Source organism: Balaenoptera physalus (genome assembly GCF_965194825.1).
Source record: "Balaenoptera physalus genome assembly, chromosome: 2".
Classification (NCBI taxonomy): Eukaryota; Metazoa; Chordata; class Mammalia; order Artiodactyla; family Balaenopteridae; genus Balaenoptera; species Balaenoptera physalus.
Genome location: NC_138883.1, coordinates 109,007,327 through 109,030,903, shown reverse-complemented (window position 1 = coordinate 109,030,903; position 23,577 = coordinate 109,007,327). Strand labels below are relative to the sequence as shown.

Genomic DNA, 23,577 nt, shown 5'->3' with positions numbered 1-23,577 from the left:
ACCGCAACGGAAACTCACTTCCGGCCTGACTAGGACCTAAGAAAACTTTGGCTGGAAGCGGCCCCCTCGGAGACGTAATAGTAGGGAGTCACCGTGCAGACGCTCCTCCAGCTCTAGAAATCAAGATCTCCTTTCCCCTACCTCTTCAGGGTTTCATCTTTAGCTTATCCAGACGCTGAGTGAGGCAAGTAACGGCGGTTAACAGACCGTTACCTGCCCCCGCCCACCATTGGAGACTACATGTCCCATATTGCAGCTCGCCGTCTTCCAAAGAAAACGCGCATACGTCCCAGCACGCAACGCTCCTCATGGGCCTCTAGGAATTTTTTTTCTCTTGTTCCGCCGAAACCGAGCAAAGCATGCTGGGGCTTGTAGTTCTCGCGGCTCCCTTAGCTAGGTCCTTCGCGATACTCCGTCCGGTCCCGCCTATTCTCTGCTGCCCTGGACCTTTAGGCTTGTCTTGGCCCGTTTGAAGACCAGGAAGTTGATAAGTCGCGAGGCTCGCTGCTGAAAGACGGTGGCTCGGGTGGGACAGTCGCCAGGGATGGCGGAGTGTAAGGATGGAGCGGGTGTCCGGACTGCTCTCCTGGACGCTGAGCAGAGTCCTGTGGCTGTCGGGCCTCTTTGAGCGGGGAGCTGCCCGGCAGCCCCGGATCATGGAAGAGAAAGCGCTAGAAGTTTATGGTAATTAATTTTACCCAGGGCAACATTTGGTGATATACGTGGAGGCGGGGGTAACGAGGGCCTCGCCTGAGGGGTAGGAGTGGAGACTCGGGTTTTTGCCAGATCTCGTCCGGGAGCGTAGGAAGCTTTTTCTCCGGAGTCCTAAGTCACGCGGGCTTGTGGGTCTTTCTAGGACCCAGGCTCTTGCTAAACCCGGGGCAAGCCGAGCCTGGAAGTCTCAAACGCTTCATTTCCCTTGTCTGCCCCCACGTGCTAGTGGCCATCTCAAGACTTATGGGCAGAGCAAGCGTCTAGGGTGCTTGGTTAGGAAGCAAAGCTGGCCTGATTGCCCTACTTGAGCCTCCTTCCTTCCTAGCCCCTGGACACACACTCCTTCCGCCGCCGAGGGTACTGCTGGGTGACTGCCGAGTTGGGGACTGGCCCAAGGTCACAGCCACCCTCTTCTGCTGCAGAGACCGTAGGCAGAGGTCCCCGAGAGCCCGGCCTTGAACTTATAGTTCTTTTACACACCCAAGCCTGGAGTGCAAAAAAGAATACACACACATTGAGTTATATATATGTATAATGTATATTATATATATGCAAACACACACATATTCTCTATTCAACCCCTGGAACCATCTTCATCGTACAGATGAGGAAATAAAGGTTTAGAGTGGTTAAACAACTACCTGGAGGCCACTCTGCCAGTAAAGAAACAGCAAAAACCAAAGCTGTTGTCTTCTGATTCCAAACTTAGTGCGCTTTTCATCACTTCATAATTGCTTTATGATTTGCCTTTTTTGGACTTATTAGTATTGTTCTTGAAAACTAAAACGACTGGATCTAACGAGTGTTCAAAGATTCCTGCTGACGGAGGGTAAAAGTATAACCACAAGAATACAGATAATGCAGGTAAGGATTATAGACCTGTAGAAAGAAGCCAGGGATGTTAAAGACCTTCGGAGTTAATCTGGTTTACCTCTTGCTAGGGGCAGGACTTAAACCCAGTCAGGTGACAAGTGTGAGTGGCATGATCTCCACAAAGCAGTAGGCAGAGGTCCCCAAGAGCCCGGCCTTGAACTTATAGTTCTTTAACACACCCAAGCCTGGAGTGCAAAAAAAAAATACACACACAGTGAGTTATATGTGTATAATATATATTATACATATATGCACACACACTTATATTCTCTATTCAACCCCTGGAACCATCTTCATTGTACAGGTAGGGTTTGTGGTTAAAGGTGGAGGGAGGTGTGGTCAAAAATTGTTTTACGTACCAGGTTGGAATTGGATCCTGAAGGTTTAAATATAAATGAAGAATTTAATATCAATGCAGAGCCAGTAGAAGAATTTTAGTCAAGGGAGCAATGTGAGGAGAGCAACATTGCTTTCTTTCTAAAGAAATAAATGCAAATCACTAGAAAAGTAGAGAAGTTGAATAAGGCGTGAGATTTAATTTCAGAGTTATTTAACATATAAACAATATAATGCAGCTTGTATATATGAGCCTTACAGGGAAAAGGCCTAGGATGAAGGGGAAAAAATTCCTTTTCAAAAAAACCTGTTTCCCTGAGCCCCGTGTTTCACAGCTTTGTGAAGCCTCTTTTTCCTGCCTCCCTTTTCTAATCAAGTGATAAGCTCAGGAGTTGCTGGGGGGAAGATGGAGTTTGATTGATTTGTTTTTCCCAGCAGGATTTCTGATTACAGGGGTGCTGTGAGTAATAGAACAAAACCTCAGGCTTGAGAACATCAAGCCCATCCCATGTGAACTCCCTCTGCTTTTTTCTACCTCACTATTTCTCTTATCCTTCTCCTTTTCCATCTTTTTCTACAACCTCAGGGTAAGAAGGAAATCTTTTCCTCTCCACTGCCAACCCAGCCTCCCACATCCTTGGTCTTATTCCTTTCTGCTTATTTTACCAGCCTCCTCCCCTCCCCTCCTTGAAATTTCAGTGTCTCTTCCTCTATTTTTTTTTCCTTCCTCTATTTGATCCTTCCCCTTGGGCTATAAAACATACTCAAGTTTCCCTTATCCTTGTCATTGTTCTAGCTTTTTCTAAACACACTGTCCTCCTTTTGCTCTTCCCTCCTTCCCTGTCAAAGCCCTAGGATTACATTTGCAGTTCCTTCTCACTTCCCCTTTTGCAAGCTGGCCTCTGCCTTTACCTCTCTGCTGAAAGTGCTTTCTTACAGGTGACCTTCTGAGACCTGCTTTAGCTTTCGTTAACCTGCATTTTTCTGCAGCATTTTTTTTTTAAAATTTATTTTTGGCTGTGTTGGGTCTTCGTTGCTGCACGCGGGCATTCTCTAGTTGTGGCGAGTGGGGGCAACTCTTCGTTGTGGTGCACGGGCTTCTCATTGCGGTGGCTTCTCTTGTTGCGGAGCATAGGCTCTAGGTGAACGGGCTTCAGTAGTTGTGGCACATGGGCTGAGTAGTTGCGGCTTGTGGGCTCTAGAGCGCAGGCTCAGTAGTTGTGGTGCATGGGCTTAGTTGCTCCGCAGCATGTGGGATCTTCCCAGACTAGGGATCGAACCTGTGTCCCCTGCATTGGCAGGTGGATTCTTAACCACTGTGCCACCAGGGAAGGCCCTTTTCTGCAGCATTTGATGTTGTTAACCATCCCCTCTTCCTTTTATGCTGCGTTTTGCTTTTCTCCCTCCTACTGATCCCCAAATTAGGTGCTTCCTACAGATCTATACTTGGTTCTCTTTCCCTTTACATTTGTGATTCTCCAACTGGACTGCACATAAGAATAGCCTGAAGAATAAAGCAGAAACTAACACACCATTGTAAAGCAATTATACTCCAATAAAGATGTTAAAAAAAAAAAAAAAGAATAGCCTGAAGAATTTTTCTAAGTCTCAATGCCCAGGTCATACTGTGAATACTGTGAATCAATTAAATCAGAATCCCTGGTAGGGCTCAGACACCAGCTTTTGTTTTTGTTTTGAAACATTCCTAGTGATTCCACTGTTCAGCCAAGGTTGAAAACTACGGTTCTACTCATTGTTCTTTGTGAATCCCATGAGTTCAACAGCCACTCTAGCCTTGGTTCTCTTAAACCTTATGCCACAGTTCAGTGTTTGCTGGAATGTTCCATTGGTTTGCCCCTTAAGCACCTCAGAATGATTATATATAAGATTTAACCTGTTTATCTCAGCCCCCACCCAAATTTCTTCCTTTGTTCTCTCTTCTTTTTTTTTTTATTCTATCTTTGTTCTCACAGGCTCTTAGATTTACAATCTTAGTCATCTTCCTTTTCTTCCTTTCCTTGTCTTCTACATCCAAATAGTTGTCAGATTCTGTTGATTCTGCCTCTGAAATTACTTCATCGTCTTTCCCCTCCTCTCTATTGCTATGGTCATGTCCCTGTTTTAGGCCCAGCTTTTTCAGCTGGTATCCCTGGCTCTGCTCTTTAGTTCTGAGTCTACCAGCTGCCAGTGTAATGCTGTCCATGTCACTCCCTTGTTCAGAACCTCTTGGGGACGTCCTATTGCCTGTAGCTGACTCTAAAAGACCCTTAATGGGCTGGCCTAAACTCTTAATAACTTCTTCCCTTATGCTGAGTTCCATGCAAACTAAACTTGTTCTTTACTTTCCTTCACCTTAAATGGCAAATATTGAAATGTTACCCATTTTTTTGTTTTTGTTTTTTGTTTGTTATGGGTTTTTTTTGGCCGCGCAGTGCGGCTTGCCGGATCTTAGTTCCCTGATCAAGGATCAAACCTGGGTCCCTGCAGTGGAAGCGTGGAGTCCTAACCACTGGACCGCCAGGAAATTCCCCAAAATGTTACCTATTTTTAAAGGCTTGATTCAGATTCAATTTCCCTAAATCCCGATACTGCATTCTCCCAAACTAAGTTATTTTTTCCCTTGAACTTCTATGACACTTTCCCCATTCATGTATTCTATCTGCAAGGTTGGATCCAAGAAACTGGACATGAGGTAGTAATAATCCAAGAAAATGGTTTTCTCAAAAGGACACTAGTAGTGGAAATTTCTGTCAGAAACCTGGGGAGTGGCTATAGTATTTGCTCAAACAAAAAGAAGTCAGTGTTTGGATTAGGACTGGCAAAATTGTTTGTATTTAGAATATTCATGTTTTAACATAAAACCTTTTCTCTGATGTTTCTTTAGATTTGATTCGAACTATCCGGGACCCAGAGAAACCCAATACTTTAGAAGAACTGGAAGTGGTAACGGAAAGTTGTGTGGAGGTTCAGGAGATAAATGAAGAAGACTATTTGGTTATTATCAGGTTCACGCCAACAGTACCTCATTGCTCTTTGGCGACTCTTATTGGTAAGGTTTTAGATAAAGATATTTATATATTAATTCTGAATTATTCTAGCTGATACTGACCCACAGTAACAATTAGCATCATGTATCGTACTTTATGGTTTACAGAATGTTTTCTGTAGTTCTCACAATTAGCGTATGAGAGAGTCAATATTATCTTCATTTTACAGATGAGGAACCTGAGGCTCAGAGAGTATAAGGGACTTGCTCAGCATCATGTAGGCAGGAAATGATGAAGCTGAGGCTCAATTCCAGGTCTCCTGACTTTAAGTGTGTTTTTCCTTTAGCTATACCGTGCTGCTCCTCTACAATTAATGGAGCCTGAGTGTGGGCCAGCTCCTCTCCTCAGTTCTGGAGATCGGAATGGGTGTTGTCAGACTAGCACTGCTGCCCTCACCATCTTCTCCTTTTAGCTGCTCTCTTGGCTTCTATGCAGCATGGGCAGAAGTCCTGGTGGGAGGGTATTTTTTCAGGTAGTTTTCTTTTTGAGAGGTTGCATTCCCAATATTTTAGATTAGTTAGCAGTGAGATATACAATAGATATCTTTGAATATATACTTTGTTAAAAAGAAGGCAAAGAAAGTTTATTTCAAACCAAATCTTGATCAGTAGGGAACCAATTAAATAATCAGTGATGGTGTTTATTAACAATGGAATACTATGCAGCTATAAAAAAGAATGAAGAAGCTCTCCATATACTAATATGGAAAGATCTCTATGACATACTGTTAGGAAATAAAAGCAAGTATAATATTGCTACATTTGTGTAAAGAAAAGCAAAAATATACATTTATATTTGATTGCATATCTATAAAGAAAACATAAGAAGTGAATAGCTAAGATGGGGGTGGGCATTAGTGATGGTGGGAACCGGTCAGGTGGGGGATAGGGTGGCAGGGAGACCTTATACCTTTTTATATTTTTAAGCTTTTGAACGTTGAGAATATATTACCTATTTAAAAATAGACAAATTTATAAAAAGGATTGGAAAGGTAAATATTTTATTATTGTTTCTACTATTGTTGTGAGTTGTCTTTCTCTTCTCGCTTGTTGGACCTAGGATCCCTCAAGTAGTGGTTTCCAGCATATGGGGCACATCTTGAGGGACTAGACCGTCTGTGAATCCATAGATACTATTGTGGTTATAAAATTCCAATACTAGAAAAAGCATTCTTGAATGCATATTTATTTTTCATCATTGGACAGTTTCTGAATCAACAGATATCAAAAACAGGTTTCAAAAAGTAATATTTATATTGTGTTTCTTAAATTATAAAAGTAACATGTTTGTTTGCAATAATTTTGAAATTCCACAAAAGTATAAAGAAGAAAATTTTAAAAAGTTGTCATTAGAATGTGTGCTCTAGGCTAAAATTCCAGCTCTGTCAGCTCTGTCACTTTGTGGTCTTGGGCAAGTTACTTAACCTTTCTGAGCCTATTTCCTTATCTGTAAAATAGTGATAATAATGGTAACTACTGAGTTGTAAGGGTTAAGTAATAGAAAGCATGAAGTAGATGAGAAATGTTTTTTAGTTCTCCTTAAATATTATTCTTTAATTATATGGTCATATAATTATATGGTCATCATTTTTGTAACCATTTAGCCTACTTCTAGCCTCCTACAATTATAAATAATACTATGATGAACAACTTTATACATAAATATTTTTATTTATCTCTAGTTATTGCTTCAGGATAAATTTCTGTAAGTGGAATTATTGGGTCATATGGTAGAAATATTTTTAAGTCTCTGGGTAAATATTAGCAAGTCACTGGGAATTCCCTGGTGGTCCAGTGATTAGGACTCTGTGCTTTCACTGCCAAGGGCACGGGTTCAATCCCTGGTCAGGGAACTAAGATCCCGCAAGCCGCGTGGTATAGACAAAAAAAAAAAAAAAAAAAAGTAGCCCTCCCCCCCCCCAAAAAAAAAGTTCATACTCTTTGACCCAGGAATTAAGGAAATAATACCCTAGGAGAAAATAGTAGTATGTGCAAAACATATATAGTAAATTTATGATAATAAATCCTGGAAGAAACTATAGTATCGATTAATACTGAAATGATATAAAAATAATGGCATTTCTTATTTCTATTGAAAATGATGAATATAATCAAGGAATCAAAGTATCTGTGTGAGAGTGGATGAAAAAGCTTGAATGATAAATTGAATTTGCATTATGATTGCACTTGTTTTAAAAAACTGTGTTTACGTGGACAAAGATTGAGAGAGCACATGAAATAAAAATAACTGTAAAGGTGTCAAGATTAGATTATGGTTGATATTTCAGATCTGTACACCTCTTGACAGAGGTTTTGTCACTTTTTTGACCCTTTTGATATGGGTTTCATTTAAGACCATTGGCTTTTTTTTTAAATTAATTAATTTATTTATTACTTATTTTTGGTTGCATTGGGTCTTTTTGTTGCTGTGCGTGGGCTTTCTCTAGTTGTGGTGAGCGGGGGCTACTCTTTGTTGCGGTGCATGGGCTTCTCATTGTGATGGCTTCTCTTGTTGTGGAGCACGGGCTCTAGGTGCGTGGGCTTCAGTAGTTGTGGCACGTGGGATCAGTAGTTGTGGCTTGTGGGTTCTAGAGCGCAGGCTCAGTAGTTGTGGCGCACGGGCTTAGTTGCTCCGTGGCGTGTGGAATCTTCCCGGACCAGGGCTCGAACCCGTGTCCCCTGCATTGGCAGGTGAGTTCTTTTTTTTTTTTTTTTTTTTTTTAAATTTATTTATTTATTTATTTATTTTTGGCTGTGTTGGGTCTTCGTTGCTGCGCGTGGGCTTTCTCTAGTTGCGGCGAGTGGGGTCTACTCTTCCTTGCAGTGCGCGGGTTTCTCATTGCAGTGGCTTCTCTTGTTGTGGAGCACGGGCTCTAGGCACACGGGCTTCAGTAGTTGTGGCACGCGGGCTCAGTAGTTGTGGCTCGTGGGCTCTAGAGTGCAGGCTCAGTAGTTGTGGCACATGGGCTTAATTGCTCCACGGCATGTGGGATCTTCCCGGGCCAGGGCTCGAACCTGTGTCTCCTGCATTGGTAGGCGGATTCTTAACCACTGTGCCACCAGGGAAGCCCAGCAGGTGAGTTCTTAACCACTGCGCCACCAGGGAAGCCCAAGCCCATTGGCTTTTGAGAAGGTTGTATGGTAGTGTATCATAGTAATCGTGTTCAAGCAACATGACTGGAAAACTCGATGAAGGGAGTCCTCTTTCTGGCTGATGCGTTAGGAGGCATTTCCTATGAGCAGGTAGTACTAAGCAGAGAAAGGCACCTGAGTCAGAGTTCCACCCTGACTGCTTAGGTTGTCACCTACTCACTTACCCTGGTATATAATTCCAAAGACAAGGAAGACTCAAAGCAGGTGAGTGGGTAGGGCAGAAAAACCACTTGATAATCTTTTCTGTTGACTTAAACAAGAATGGCTGAAGGCAGGATATGAAGGGCATAGGATTTGGAGTCTAGATTTAGCTTCTAGTTCTGCCACATGTTAGCTATGTGATGTGGAACAAATCACTTATCTTGGTTCCTGGCTGTAAACTGAAAATGATAAAATAGTAATAGCTAACATTTACTGGATACTTATTATGCGTCAACTACTGTTTTAAGCATAACTATGTTTACTCCTCATGCGTAACAACCTTGTATATAGTGGTACCCTTATAATACTTGTATAACAGATAAGGAAACTGAAATTCAGAGAGGTTAAGTAACTTGCCTGGGGTCACACAGCTAGTGTGTAGTGGAGCCACTTTTGAACCCAAATTATCTATCTCAGTTATGCTATACTGCCTATCTTGAGGATACTGATATTCAAGAAAGCACTTGTGAATTGTAAAACAGTTATTATTTATGGGTAAAATACCTACCAACAGTGACTAGAACACATGAGGATGCTCAAGAAACAAATTAAGGAGACAATGTGGGAGCAGAGGAAGCACAAACCTCCAGATAAGCTTTAAGGCAGTTAGATACTCTAAAGGGAGACCCTTCTTCTTCTTTTTTTTTTTTTAAGGGAGACCCTTCTTAAGGAAATTATATATTTTCTTTAGAATTCCCTAATATTTATTATGGAATTACTGTGTTGTAGACTCTAAGGTAGGCCCAATCTCATTGTAGCTCATCTAATTCTTTTTCCTTCTCTGCAATTTTTCAGATGATTCTGTTAGAAAACCTAGTGGTACTTTAGAAAACCACAAGCAAATTAATTTCATACCTCCCCGAAAGATAGGTAGTCTAACAATTATGTTTTGCTGTGTTATGTTTGGGGTTTTGTTATTGTTGTTTATTTTTAATCAAACCAAAATACTAAGAAGATGTTCCTTATAACGTAACAAGCCCTTATGTATTGATATTAGTTGGGAAAGGAAATAAATTGCTCTAAATAAAAACCTGCAAAGCCAGGAAACTAGAGATTCATTCTGACCCTATTTTTCAAAAACTCATTACTGAAACACTTTCTCTTCGTAATAAGAGCAGTTTGGTTTATCTTCTCTGTCTAGAGGTGTAGACTTAGTTAAAATTGTATGCCTTATTTTATGGTGGGGGAGAAGTGAAACATTGGCACTGAGGCTCTGTTCCAAGCTGACTTTTAATTTCTCTTGGAAGTCTCAACTGGAAAAAAAAATTATTGAACTGTGACTTGGTATTGGGGTGATAAACTGAACTTCAGAGGAGCTTGTTTTAGGGAAACAACTCTATTTGTACCCTACAGGCACAGAGGATTCCAAATTTGAGAGATTGCTTGTGGTCCTTTTTAAGTGGCTCTTACTTGGTTTTAAGTTTTTGTGTAGCCTGACCTGTTGCAGGCATTCAATAAAGTTTAATGAGTGAATTGGCCTTTGATGGGAAGCAAATTGATACAGCAGAAAGGACCTGTATTTTGCAGTGGTTTCGGGTTCCAGTCCCAACTCTGTCATTTTACTAGCTCTTTGATCTTGGGTAAGTTACACTGTGACCTTGGTTTCATAATTTGTAGAATGGGATTGACAATACCTAGCTCACTGGATTATCATGAGGAATTCGTAAAATGTATCAATATTAAAGTTGCTAGCTAAAGGTGCCAGGCTCAAAGGAGGCCTACATTGGATTGAGCCTAAGCTCTTTTCAGCTGCTGTTTTGTATAGAGACACCTAGACACAGCTGTATGCTTTTTCAAGAACCAATAAGAAGAGATAATTGGGGCTTTTTTTTTCCTCCGCAGGGCTGTGCTTAAGAGTTAAACTTCAGCGGTGTTTACCGTTTAAACATAAGGTAAGGAATGTGTTTTTTGTTGTTGTTTTATAATAGCTTTGTTGAGATTTGTTTCACATATCATACAACCACCTATTTAAAGTATAGAATTTAATAGTTTTTGGTATATTCACAAAATTGTGCAGCCATCGCTACTATCAATTTTGGAACATTTGCATCATCCCAGTAAAAAACCCATACCATGTTTAAAAAAATAAAACAAACAAACAAAAAAAAACAAAAACAAAAACAAAAAAAAACAAAAAAAAACCCCATACAAATTAGCAGTCATTCCCCATTTCTCCTAAACCCTCTCCCATCCCTAGGCAACCACTAATGTACTTTTGTCTCTATAGATTTGCCTATTCTGGGTGTTTCATTTAAATGGAATCATATAATTTGTGGTCTTTTAAGACTGGCCTCTTTCACTTAGAATAATATTTTCAGAATTCATTCATGTCGTAACATGTATCAGTATTTCATTCTTTGCCTTGCCTTGTACTGTTCCTTTGTGTAGATATCACATTGTATTTATTTGTTTTATAATTTGGTAGACATTTGGGTTGTTTCCATTTTTTGTCTTTGATGAATAATGCTGCTATAAACCTTTGTGTGCAAGTGTTTGTGTGGGCATGTGTTTTCATTTCTTTTCCACCGAGGGCATATGTTTTCCATTTCTTTTCTTCCTGGATTCTATGGTAACTCGATGTTTAACCTTTTGAGGAACTTCCAGACTGTTTTCCATAGCCACCTCACCCTTTTACATTCCCACCAGCAGCATATGGGGGTTCTGATTTCTCCACATCCTTGCCAACACTTATTATGATAATCTCTTTTTTTCATTATAGCCATCACTAGAATGTGTGAAGTGATATCTAACTGTGGTTTTGATTTGCATTTCCCTGATGGGTGACAATATTCATCCAAAAATTTAAAACCAATTAAGAACCCCTTAAAAAGGGCCACAAGAAATCTCTCAAATTTAGAATCTTCTGTGGACCAAACCAACTGTTTGGTTACCCTGAGGTATAGTTCGCATAGGAATAGCAGGGTAAATGCTTGACTCTTCCCCTTTATTTACCATTTTTCAGAATAATGAGTCGTGCATAATTTTAAGCCAAAGTAAATGAGTATAGAGTGATTTTATACCACTTCCTTTGTTGTTTAGAATAAGAGTTAGTGTTATGCCACTGGGGGAATGTATATGGTATTTTGTCTTTTAAAGAAGACTGGACTAAATGGTCTCTAGGGTCTCTTATAGCCATAATAGGTGATGATTTTTCCCCCTCATGAAAACATTTATCTCAGTAGTAAATAAGTATATGCGAATTAGATCACATGCTCCAATGTTCCCTGAAAAATAGACATATCTTTATCATATAGCATGATTTATTTACCGCAAGATTTGCAATAATTTTGTGGGTTTGCCTCAAAAGCTCTGATTCTTGGAGGTTAGCTAGTTTAAGGGAGTGAGTGCAGCAGGACCAGGAGAGATAGCTTAACCAGTATTGTACTTGAGAATAAATTTATCAAGATAATAGTAGATGAGAAAAGGAGGATACTGAAAACTATATATTGTGATCCCATTTTTGTAAAGTACACAATAAAAAGAAACTTCCAGCCTTGGGGTGTGTGTGTGTGTGTGTGTGTGTGTGTGTGTGTGTGTGAAATCTGTTAAATTATGTGGGTATAGAGAAAAATATGGAAGAAAGTACTCTAGATTATTAATGTGGCTTTCTTGTAGCGTGGGGCAGGGAGAAAGTTTAGATACTGATTTGGGAGGAAGAGGTAGAGTGCAGGGGATAGATATTGTTGAGTAAAACATGTATGAGATCTCACTTGTATAAAATTGTAGGTTTGTATTCATAAAAAAATAATGAATGGGAATACCCACTGCGGGCCTTCCCCATATGACCAAAATAAAAAATCCTACTAACTTCAGCCTTCATTTTAGAGAAGAATGTGAAGATTTGTCCCAAGTCTTTGATGTTGGAAACAGGATTTGGGCTTTCATCCCTAGACTCTTGAGTCCATTGTACATTCCACCTCACTTATCTTAGAATGCTCTAAATGTTTTGCTTTTAATGTATTTTTTTCCTAGTTGGAAATCTACATTTCTGAAGGAACCCACTCAACAGAGGAAGATAGTAAGTGAATTTTGAACCATTATTAGAAAACAGCTTCATGTAGTACTTTATCTTGGGTATTATGTTATTCTGCCAGCCAAGTATCTATTGGGTCATTTTCAAAAAAGAACAAAATCAGCTCTTAGCTTTTCCTTGAGAAGAAAATAATTTTTTAGTGGGACTCTGGGTGAACTAGAGTTAAGCCCTGTGGATATTGACTGGTTTAGGCCAATGGCCACACATCTGTGAAGAATATCCAGCTCTAGGAACTTTAAATTATAAGCTCTAAAGAGAGCTTGATTCTTTTCTTTGGTGGCAGGATAGAGAGCTGTGTACTTGAAATTGAAATCAAAGGTCCAGCAAGTAAAGCTCTAGGGAATCTTGGGGTAGGTGTTGTCTTCCTGGGTTAATGTATTAAAATGGGAGTAGAGAAGCTTTTTTGTATAAAGGATCTCTAGCCTACAGAGAGAAATAAAGTGGCAGCCACTTAAAAATAACAGAGGTGGGATTTAGGAAAAGCGAAAGTGGGATTACAGGGGATTTTTTTCTCTTTAAGTCTCCCTTTCGAAACTTATGAATAATTAGCCAAAACCTGCGTTAAGTTCTCAAGGAGTTAAATTCTATTTTAACAAGCTAATAAAAATACTGCCTGTTGCTGTGTATTGACATAGTCCTGCTAACTTTTGCCTGTGTGTCTTGCAGTCAACAAGCAGATAAATGACAAAGAGCGAGTGGCAGCTGCGATGGAGAACCCCAACTTACGGGAAATCGTGGAACAGTGTGTCCTTGAACCTGACTAATAGCTGTTTTAAGAGCCACTGAACTGGAATCATTTGATATATTTGTTTAAACTCTTTGTAAAATGTAAAAGACTCATGTTTAATACATAGGTGATTTGTACCTCAGTGCATTTTTTTAAAGGATGATTTCCAAGCAAGATTTAATTATAAGGTAGTACCTAGTTTGTTCAGTGTTTAACATTCTCAGGATTTGTAACACTTAAATGATCAGACAGAAAAATATTTTCTAGTAATTATGTGTCAGATGAGTTGCTATTTTTCTGATGCCCATTCTGATACAACTGCTTTTCACATCAAATACTTACTGTGCCCAAATATATTCAGTTTAAATCATTACTCTGTAAATAAATAAAACAGAGGTGATTCTTGTACACACCTTAGAATGTTTTTATTTAATTGTAAATTTTAGTGTAAATGTTAACACTAAAAGATATTTCCAAAGCTTTATTTTCTGATTATCATGTAGAATCAGAGATAGGAGAACCAAAAAGAACCCTTAATATCAGGCCTGGGCCCCGACTTCCTTCAAGAAGAGTCCTGGACCCATTTATAGATAAGGAACAAATGTGAAGAGGGCCAGGTGACATATATAGTTTTGAAGATCAAGAAGTCCCCAAAGAAATTTTGATTAAACCATCTAAATTAATGGGTTCTTCTTTACTTGTACTTTGTTCAGTTTGTTTTAGGGGACAGTGGTCATTTGAAGTGTAACAGGGTATGTTAGGAAGCTTCTGAGGTGCCCCCCCGCAATGATCCTTGATTCCTGATATTCGTGCCCTTGTAGTTTCCTTCCATATCGAACCAGAACTAGTTGCCATGACTAAAAAAGAATCAGAGGTGACAGTGTGTGATTTCTGAGGCTAGATCGTAAGAGTTGTTACTGCTTTCACCTTGTGATCACTTGAGTTGCTCGTTCTGCAGGAATCCAGCTGCCATGTCCTAAGAACACTCAGACAGCCCTGTGGACAATTCCACATGGAGAGGAATTGAGGCATTCCACCAACAACGAGCACCAACTTGCATACCATGTGAGGGAACCACGTTGGAAGCCATTCTGCAGCCTCAGTCAGGCTGACATCTTGACTGGAACCTCACTAGACCCTGAGCCAGAAGCCACTCCCTAATTCCTGACGCAGAGAAGCTGTGAGTGATAATAAATGTTTATTGTTTACACCACTAAGTTTTGATGTAATTTGCCATGTAGCAGTAAGTAACTAATACACAAGTTGTTAGAATAGCACTCTTCTGCCTCAAATTTAATTGAGGATTCTAAGGGGAAAACATGAGAACTTGTTCCATGGCTCTTGAACCCCTTTATCCACTTCAAGAATATGAGTTTTGAGAGAACAGAGAGGATTTGGTAAGAAGATTGATGAAGAGATTTCTTTGGTTAAAGCTGTTGCTATGCTGAGTTCCAACCCCCATCTTGGTGAAAGGGTGAGGAAATGACACCTCCTACCACTATCTGCTGAGGGGAATTTCAAGGGGACAACTCAGAGAGTTTGGAAATGTGTCCTCTGCAGTTGGGAGACCCAGAAAAGTGGCGCCTGACTCAGGCCTGAGAAAGCAAGCAGAAGTGGGCTGAAGGCTGGGGCCTGACTCCTGTCCAGGAAGTCTAGAGGGGAGAGAAAGGCACGGCTAACTACCTTGATGACAGAGCCCTGGGATGCACAAATGTTTCTCGTGGACCATGCTGTGGGGTCATATTTGACATTGTTCAGCAAGCCATCAGCAGGGCCAAGGAGACCTCAGAGAAAGGGTCTGGAGGTGTACTGCCTGGTGCCCAGGGACTGAGCAGAGAAGACAGCAAGTGAGCAGCCAGGATGGAGATGCTTCTGCCAGGGTCAGGGGGCACAGCGGGAATGCCTGGTAAGCGTACGAAAGTGCCAACCTAAGAGAAAGAGCCAGCTCTAATCATCAGGCAGAGAGAGCACAAAGCCAAGCAGCTAAGTAAGAACTGTCCCATCTCTGGTGCTCCTCCCTCTCTCAGCTCCCGCAGTGGCGAAGTTGAAGAGGGGGAAAGAAGAGAGAGCAGAGGACCCCATCCCATGGCTCCGCTGGAGGTTTCAAGCCTGAAGCAAGCTCAAGTTAGGAAAGAGTTGATGCCAAGTTTGTAGTTCTAACTATTAGATGTGACTAGATAATTCAGTGCAATGAGATTGTATGGTTAAAAGTGACAAGATGACTTAATCTGACAGAAATCACGTGTCTGCCCAAGTCTTCACCCATGGGCAGAGGAAGATCATGCCTTCTCAACAAAGTTTCGAAGGATTAGTGGGGGACAAAAATAAAATCAATTCTTACACAACATACTGGTTATAGAAGTCCTATTAAAACCATCTTGGGGGCTTCCCTGGTGGCGCAGTGGTTAAGAATCCTCCTGCCAATGCAGGGGACACAGGTTCAAGCCCTGGTCCAGGAAGATCCCACGTGCCGCGGAGCAGCTGAGCCCGGGTGCCACAACTACTGAGCCTGCCCTCTAGAGCCTGCGTACCACAACTAGTAAGCCGACGTGCCACAACTACTGAAGCCCGCGCACCCAGAGCCCGTGCTCCACAACAAGAGAAGCCACCACAATGAGAAGCCTGCGCACCACAACGAAGAGAAGCCCCCGCTTGCCGCAACTAGAGAAAGCCCGCGCGCAGCAACGAAGACCCAACACAGCCAAAAATAAATAAAAAATAAATAAATTTTAAAAAACCCCAAACCATCTTGGCTTCTGCTGAGGCTCTGCACTGTGGGAATATCCCAGCAGAGCTTCATCCCCGTGATCTTCCTCTCTTGAGAAAAACCACTAACATTGTGGCATCGGAGCACCAGCTTTGTGGCAGTGTCACTGTCGATTATTAATCTTTTGCTGTGAAAGTTCTCATTGGCTCCTCTCTTTCTTCCCAGATCTTTAAAAATTGGTTATCCAGCATACATAAATAGATCCAGAAGTAATAAAATATTGCCAATTTTTAGTCATCATTGTAATCACTTCTTTCTAAATTACAAATCCACTGGAAAGGTCCTTAGGACCAGCCCTAAGTTTCCCCCTTCATGGAAGTCTGCCATCCAGGGCAAGAGCTAATAGTACCTGGTGAACACCCTGTCCCATATTCTCCCACCCAGTGCACACGTGCACACACAAATGCTTTTTGACCAGCTGTCTGCCTCTAAAAATACGACAAGCATCATCTGAGTGGGCTCTGAGGCTCACAGACCAGGGTCAAATACACATTGATCCCCAAATACTGACCGTTTCTCATCCCTGGAGCCTTATCTAGGGCTTAAAGAGTAGGGCTGTCTTTATATCTTCTAATGAGACCCTGATACATGAAACTCTCATTGCCAGTTTCAGGTGGCTGGAGTCGACTGAAGTCAGAGATCCCTAGTGTATGCTCTTACCAACTCAAGCACTTACTCACTGGCGCTGTCACCAACAGATATTTAGTGAGCACTTTTTTGTTTGTTTTGTTTTGTTTATTTATTTATTTATGGCTGCGTTGGGTCTTCGTTGCTGCACACGGGCTTCCTCTAGTTGCGGCGAGCAGGGGCTATTCCTCATTGTGGTGCACGGGCTTCTCATTGTGGTGGCTTCTCTTGTTGCAGGGCACGGGCTCTAGGCACATGGGCTTCAGTAGTTGCGGCACATGGGCTCAATAGTTGTGGCTCGTGGGCTCTAGAGAGCAGGCTCAGGAGTTGAAGCACACGGGCTTAGTTGCTCTGCGGCATGTAGGATCTTCCCAGACCAGGGATTGAACCCGTGACCCCTGCATTGGCAGGCGGATTCTTAACCACTGCACCAGGGAAGTCCTAGTGAGCACTTTTTAAGTATCTGGCACTTAGGTGCTAAGGATACAAAGATGGATCAGCCACTGTCTGTCCTCCTTCAGTTCACGCTTACCAACCTCTGCCTTCAGCCCCCTCTTCCCTGCAGGCAGTGAGTGATGCAGGCTGTCCCAGCTAGTGTCTGAGCTTGTCCTAGCCAGGCAGATGTGGAGGCTGGTCAACCAGAACCAAAGACAAAATCGTCCCTTAAGGGACTGTCTGGTGAGGAAAGCAGTGATGGTACAACCAGAAATGGGTCACTGCTGCAGGCACCCCCATCCTGCTGGCCCTGCTGCTCTTCGAAGTTAGCTGTAACTGCTGTACTCTCTGCTACTGTCAGAATGATATCTCTTCTATCCCTGCTATTTTGTGTGACTCACTCCAGCTGCAAAGTCCTAGATGGGGTCTCTAATGGACTGATCCCAAGTCCCATGTCCATGTCCTGGCTGCCAGGGAGGCAGGAGAAAGGAGTCTCTGGCCTGTATGAGGAGTCCGTCTATCTCCCAGCAAGACTTACATGGTAGGAATTGCTCAAATACATCAAGAGGGTTAATGTAGTCTGATGACTAATGTCCACTACATTAATATTATATTTAAATGAATTTGTACTTTATCAACCACAACAGCATCTACATACAAGTGAAAACTAGAGGTCCATAAATTCACAAAATGTGTTTGCTGGCAGGGTCAGCAAATTTTTTCAGAGAAGGGCCAGATAGTAAAATTTCAAGCGTTGCATCTCTGTTGCAACTATTCAACCCTGCTTTTGTAGCACAAAAAGCAGCCATGACAGTATGTAAATGAGTATAGCTGTGTTCCAATAAAACTTTATTTATGGACACAGAGTTGAATTTCTTATAATTTTTACGTCGTGAAATATTCTTCTTTTGATTTTTTTCAACCACTTAAAAATATAAAAACCACCCTTAGCTTGTGGGTTGTACAAAAGCAAGCATTGGGCTGAATTTGGCCTGTGGGTCATTTGCCAGCTCCTGATCTGTAGGGATGATTCTTAACCTTTTTGGAAGGTCTCAGACCGCTTTAAAAATTTTATAAAAGACATGGAATGGACCCTTTCGCTAGAGGAAAAAGGCACTCACATGAAACTTTGCAAGTGATTCCAGCACTTTCATGGATTTGCTAAGAAGTAAATAATCCTGGTCTCTAAATCATGCTAGCTGAACCCTTGGGCTCCCATTCCTTTAAGAACTCCTCAGAGCCCAGGGGTTCACAGCCTTGTTTGGGAGTCACTATGGACTTAAGCAATCAGAAGCTTTCTCAGCTCCACTGTGGAGCAACTGCTGTGTGACACAAACCGCAGATGTCTCCAGCAGGATACAGTTAACTGTAATTAGGGGAGGACTATCTATTAGGAAGGGGAAGGATTGCTGTAATAGTGGCCTTGCATTCATAGCCCAGTTGGTGTCTCTCATGTGTTGATACAACGACAGAAAACAAGCCAGTGAACCATGACGGATGAACCTCATCACTGACACAGCACTACTAGAAACACTATTTTTTAAGCTGCAGGTGGGTGCTGAATATCTGTTATTTTTTACATCTTTTTTAATATATAAAATATTTTATAATTAAAATGTTAAAAAACCCACTGGATCTCGCCTGGGCCAGTGGTTGTCTTTGACTCAGGTTAGGCTGCCTATAGGGCAGAGGTGAACTCAGTCCCTGTGTGAACTTGTTTGGGAGAGATGAGCTAGGGGAAGGGGGAGGATAGCAGTTGCTGTGTGGGCTATAAAGTTCTCTCTAAGGGCTATTAGTATCACACAGAGCTTTGACCCTCACAATGGAGGTGGTTCAGAGCACAGGCCCTGCTGCCAACATGCCACCTTGCTCTAATCGTGAACTTAGCCACTGTGTGACCTTGGCCCAGTTACCTAACCTCTCTGTACCTTAGTTACCTCATCTGTAAAATGAGGATGATATTTCATAGGACTGGTATGAGGATTAAGAGGGAATGCTTGTAAGTGCTGAGCACAATGCCTGGAACACAGTAAATGCTTTATTAGTGTTTGTTAAATAAAAATAGAGGAGAGAGAGAATTCCCTGGTGGTCCAGGGGTTAGGACTCGACACTTTCACTACCGTGGCCCGGGTTCAATTCCTGGTTGGGGAGCTGAGATCCCGCAGGCCACAAAAAAAGAAGAGAAAACCCCTTGGTGCTAAGTTACTTGATGGAGGCGACAATTTTCCTCCCTGGCTGGGTACAGTTACTTGGGAAGCACTAGATGGCAGCAAAGCACGGGCTTCCAGGTTTCCAGTTGGTCGTTGAAGAGCAAGAATTCTTGAAGAGCCCTGATGTCAGCTGTCCTGGGTGTTCTCTGCCCCCGCCAGGGATCTGCCTAGGGGCGCCCTCAGGGCACACTCACCACCACTCTGACTGAGCTGCATCACACTGGGGGCATTGCAGTCTGCGCCTTTGTTCTGACAGGGGTGATTATCACAGAAGCCTTTCTCGGATGTGGAATTACTATGCCAAAGGTTATGGTAATTTTGACACTTTTGACACATATTGGTTGCTGAATTGCCTTCTGAAGAAATTGTACCAATTAATATCTCACCAAGAACGGGGGTTTGTGTCCCTGTCCTGCACTAATTAATATTGGGTATTATTATTATTATTTTTTGACCTATTATTTCAGCTTTATTGAGGTATAATTGACATAAAATTACAAGACGTTTAAAACGTATATCGTGGTGATTTGATGTATGTGTACATTGTGAAAGGATCCCACCCATCTCGTTAATTAACACATCCATCACCTCACGTATTTATCCTTTTTGGGGGGAGGTAAGAACATTTAAGTTCTACTCTTTCAGCAAATTTCAATTATACAATACAGTGTTATCACTACAGTCACGATGTTTTTCGTTAGATCCTCAGACCTTATTCATCTTATAACTGAAACTTTGTACCCTGTAACCAACCTCTCCTTATTTCCCCCACCCCCTGCCCTGGCAACCACTTTCTGCTCTGTTTCTAGCCTTCGACTTTTTTTTTTTTTTTTTTTTTAAGATTTCACATGTAAGTGATTCTATGCAGTATTTGTCTTCCTCTGCCTGGCTTATTTTAGATTAATTACATTTAAAAAGTATTCCAACCCATGTCCTCAAAAGCTGTATAATCTTCCTTTACAAATCAGAGTTTTTATTTAAATTGTATAAAAACCATATATGGTTTGCGTTTTTTTTTCATTAGTCATCCATTTTATACACATCAGTGAATACATGTCAATCCCAATCTCCCAATTCATCACACCACCATCCCCACCCCCCCCGCCACTTTCCCCCCTTGGTGTCCATACGTTTGTTCTCTACATCTGTGTCTCAATTTCTGCCTAGTTGCTCCGCAGCATGTGGGATCTTCCCGGACCAGGGCTCGAACCCATGTCTCCTGCATTGGCAGGTGGATTCTTAACCACTGCGCACCAGGGAAGTCTGAAAAAATATATATATATATTAAGATGGGAGATAAATAAAATAAAAATGTATTTTCCCCTTTGGGGAAGTTTCCTTTGATTTTATCCAAACTCCTGGGGGCTAGTTCTGTAGCACACTGTTCATATTCTTGGTTGTCATGAATGTGTTTTCTAATATTTTGTATCTTCTTTAGATGCTCCCTTTATCTCCCACAGTGTTTTCTTGTTGAATTATTTCAGGCTCACCTTGGTCATAATGAGGGGATTCAGCTTTACCAAGGGCCTCGGTCTTTGGCATTTCCTATGAGGAATGCCCACCGGCCTAGGGGTCAGGAGGCCTGAACTTTAATCCTGGCCCCGCCCCGAACAAGTGTAAACTTGGGTAAAAGTCACTTCCCCTCTTTTGGCCTCCTTCTTCCTTCTATTAAATGAGGTGTTAGATAATATCTAAGGTACCTTCTGGTTTTAAATTTCCACCTACCACAGTGGATGCTGGCTTTCTGGAGCTTCCAAGGATTCATTTACATCATTAACGACCACAGGAGTGATTAATATTGAGCTTGGTCCACAGTCGCTAATCCGTTGATTCATGCAGAATTAAAAATGATTATGACCCTTTAGGAAAGCTTATTAGTTGTTCTCTTTTTTTAAAGGAATGTAATGGTTCTTAGGTCTTTGTCATTGTTGTTCTGATTAAGCTAATTGAACTAAACTGCATCACATCAGCTGAGTTTCCTTGTTGCTGGATTCCTGAAGCTGTCACATTGTGTGCCTTGGCTACATTAAGGTGAGGTCTGTTCAGATGAGTCAGAATATAAAATGAATACGTGTGCCAAGCTCAAGGTTGCCTCAAAGGGTGAATCTTACCAAGTTGCAGAGCTTTGCTGGAACTTCATTTCTCCAAGTGGAATACATGGCTACTATCAGGGATCATGGGGGCCAATTCCGTGTTAATCTAATCCTACTATACGATTTTATAGGTAAGAAAATGGAGGCCAGGAGATGTTGAGTGACCTGTCCACACTCACATAGCATGGGAGAATCAGAATCAAGACTATGTGGTTAGGATATATGAAAAGTGGCCTGGTTTCCAATTAAGGTTGACCAGTAGTCAGCGTTTGATTCAGCCAAGTCATTTCTCCGCACTGATTTAAATGAATTGAAAGATAGAATAGAATGTGAAACTTTCTAGGTTCCTTAAATATTTTGTAGACTAAAATAGGGGCTGGGTAGATTGACAAAGAACTGGTAAAAAAAAAAATAGGACATAAAAATCAAGATATGATTCTATTCATTTTGTCATTTTCATCCTTTTCTGAAGGATATTTACATCTTCATATGTCTCCACATTAGTGTTTACTCTTAGCAAAATTTTTTCTTTTGTAAAATGTAATTATTTTATTTTATATTGGAGTATAGTTGATTTACAATGTTAGTTTCAGGTGTACGGCAAAGTAGTTCAGTTATACATACACATATATCCATTCTTTTTCAGATTCTTTTCCCATATAGGTTATTGCAGAATATTGAGTGGAGTTCCCTGTACTATACAGTTGGTCCTTGTTGATTACATATTTTATACATAGTAGTGTGTATATGTTAATCCTAAACTCCTAATTTATCCCTCCCCCTAACATTTCCCCTTTGGTAACCATAAGTTTGTTTTCGAAGTCTGTTTCTGTTTTGTAAATAAGTTCATTTGTATCTTTTTTTTAAGGGTCCACATATAAGTGATATCATGTAATATTTGTCTTTCTCTGTCTGACTTACTTCACTTAGTATGATAATCTCTAAGTCCATCAATGTTGCTGCAAATGGTATTATTTCATTCTCTTTTATTGCTGAGTAATATTCCATTGTATATATATAGCACATCTTCTTATTTATTTATTTATTTATTTTAAAAATTAATTAATTTATTTATTTTTGGCTGTGTCGGGTCTTCGTTTCTGTGCGAGGGCTTTCTCTAGTTGCGGCAAGCAGGGGCCATTCTTCATCGCGGTGCACGGGCCTCTCACTATCGTGGCCTCTCTTGTTGCGGAGCACAAGCTCCAGACGCACAGGCTCAGTAGTTGTGGCTCACGGGTCTAGTTGCTCTGCGGCATGTGGGATCTTCCCAGACCAGGGCTCGAACCCGCATCCCCTGCATTAGCAGGCAGATTCTCAACCACTGTGCCACCAGGGAAGCCCCCTGTACCACATCTTCTTTATCCATTCCTCTGTCGATGGACATTTAGGTTGCTTCCATGTCTTGGCTATTGTAAATAGTGCTGCAATGAACATTGGGGTGCATGCAACTTTTCGAATTATGGTTTTCTCTGGGTATATGCCCAGGAGTGGGATTGCTGGATCATACGGTAGTTCTATTTTAGTTTTCTGAGGATATTCCATTTGGTGTTCCATAGTGGCTGCACCAACTTACTTTCCCACCAACAGTGTAAGAGGGTTCCCTTTTCTCCACACCCTCTGCAGCATTTGTTATTTGTAGACTTTTTAACAATGGCCATTCTGACCGGTGTGAGATTGGTACCTCATTGTAGTTTTGATTTGCATTTTCCTAATAATTAGCGATGTTGAGCATCTTGTCATGTGCTTTTTAGCCATCTGTATGTCTTCTTTGGAGAAATGTCTATTTAGATCTTCTGCCCCTTTTTTAAAAAAAAATTATTTATTTATTTATTTACTTATTTACTTATTTATTTATTATTTATTTATTTAGGTTGCACCAGGTCTTAGTTACGGCATGCATTTGGGATCTAGTTCCCTGACCAGGGGTCGAACCCGGGCCCCCTGCATTGGAAGCGTGGAGTCTTACCCACTGGACCACCAGGGAAGTTCCCTGCCCATTTTTTGATTGGGTTGTTTGTTTTTTTGATATACAGCTGGATGAGTTGTTTGTACATTTTGGAGATTAATCTCTTGTTGGTCGCTTCATTTGCAAATATTTTCTCCCATTCTGTGGGTTGTCTTTCAATATTTTTTTCTTTTAGCAAGATTTAAGAAAAGAATACAATGCCCTTTAATAAATGCTATTGCTGAGTAGAAATGAGGCTGAGGAAGACTGACTGAGTTCTAAGAACCTCAGCACTCATTAGTATGTCTAAAGGCTTAATGAGCATTAATGGGTACTAAACACAATATTTATTAATTCTTCTCTGGAATGAAGAGACCTCCACGGATACAAGCATGCTATTCTCAGAGCAACCTCTGT

The 23,577-nt window shown here is 41.2% G+C and overlaps 1 protein-coding gene across 1 annotated transcript; it reads left to right on the top strand.

The window, feature by feature from the left end:
• Positions 1–415: 415 nt before the first annotated feature.
• CIAO2A (cytosolic iron-sulfur assembly component 2A) lies at positions 416–13,491 on the top strand. Its single transcript, XM_082448214.1, has 5 exons — positions 416–684; positions 4,808–4,972; positions 10,166–10,215; positions 12,296–12,341; positions 13,023–13,491. The coding sequence occupies exons 1-5, from the start codon at positions 561–563 to the stop codon at positions 13,118–13,120; spliced, it is 483 nt and encodes a 160-aa protein (XP_082304340.1). The 5' UTR covers positions 416–560; the 3' UTR covers positions 13,121–13,491.
• The last annotated feature ends 10,086 nt before the right edge of the window (positions 13,492–23,577 follow it).

Bases quoted from the DNA above. Each gene is read 5' to 3' on its own strand.
- CIAO2A (XM_082448214.1), top strand. From the start codon at position 561: ATGGAGCGGGTGTCCGGACTGCTCTCCTGGACGCTGAGCAGAGTCCTG. The intron at 4,973-10,165 runs GTAAGGTTTTAG...TTTCCTCCGCAG, and splicing joins CTCTTTGGCGACTCTTATTG to GGCTGTGCTTAAGAGTTAAA. The intron at 10,216-12,295 runs GTAAGGAATGTG...TTTTTTTCCTAG, and splicing joins GTTTACCGTTTAAACATAAG to TTGGAAATCTACATTTCTGA.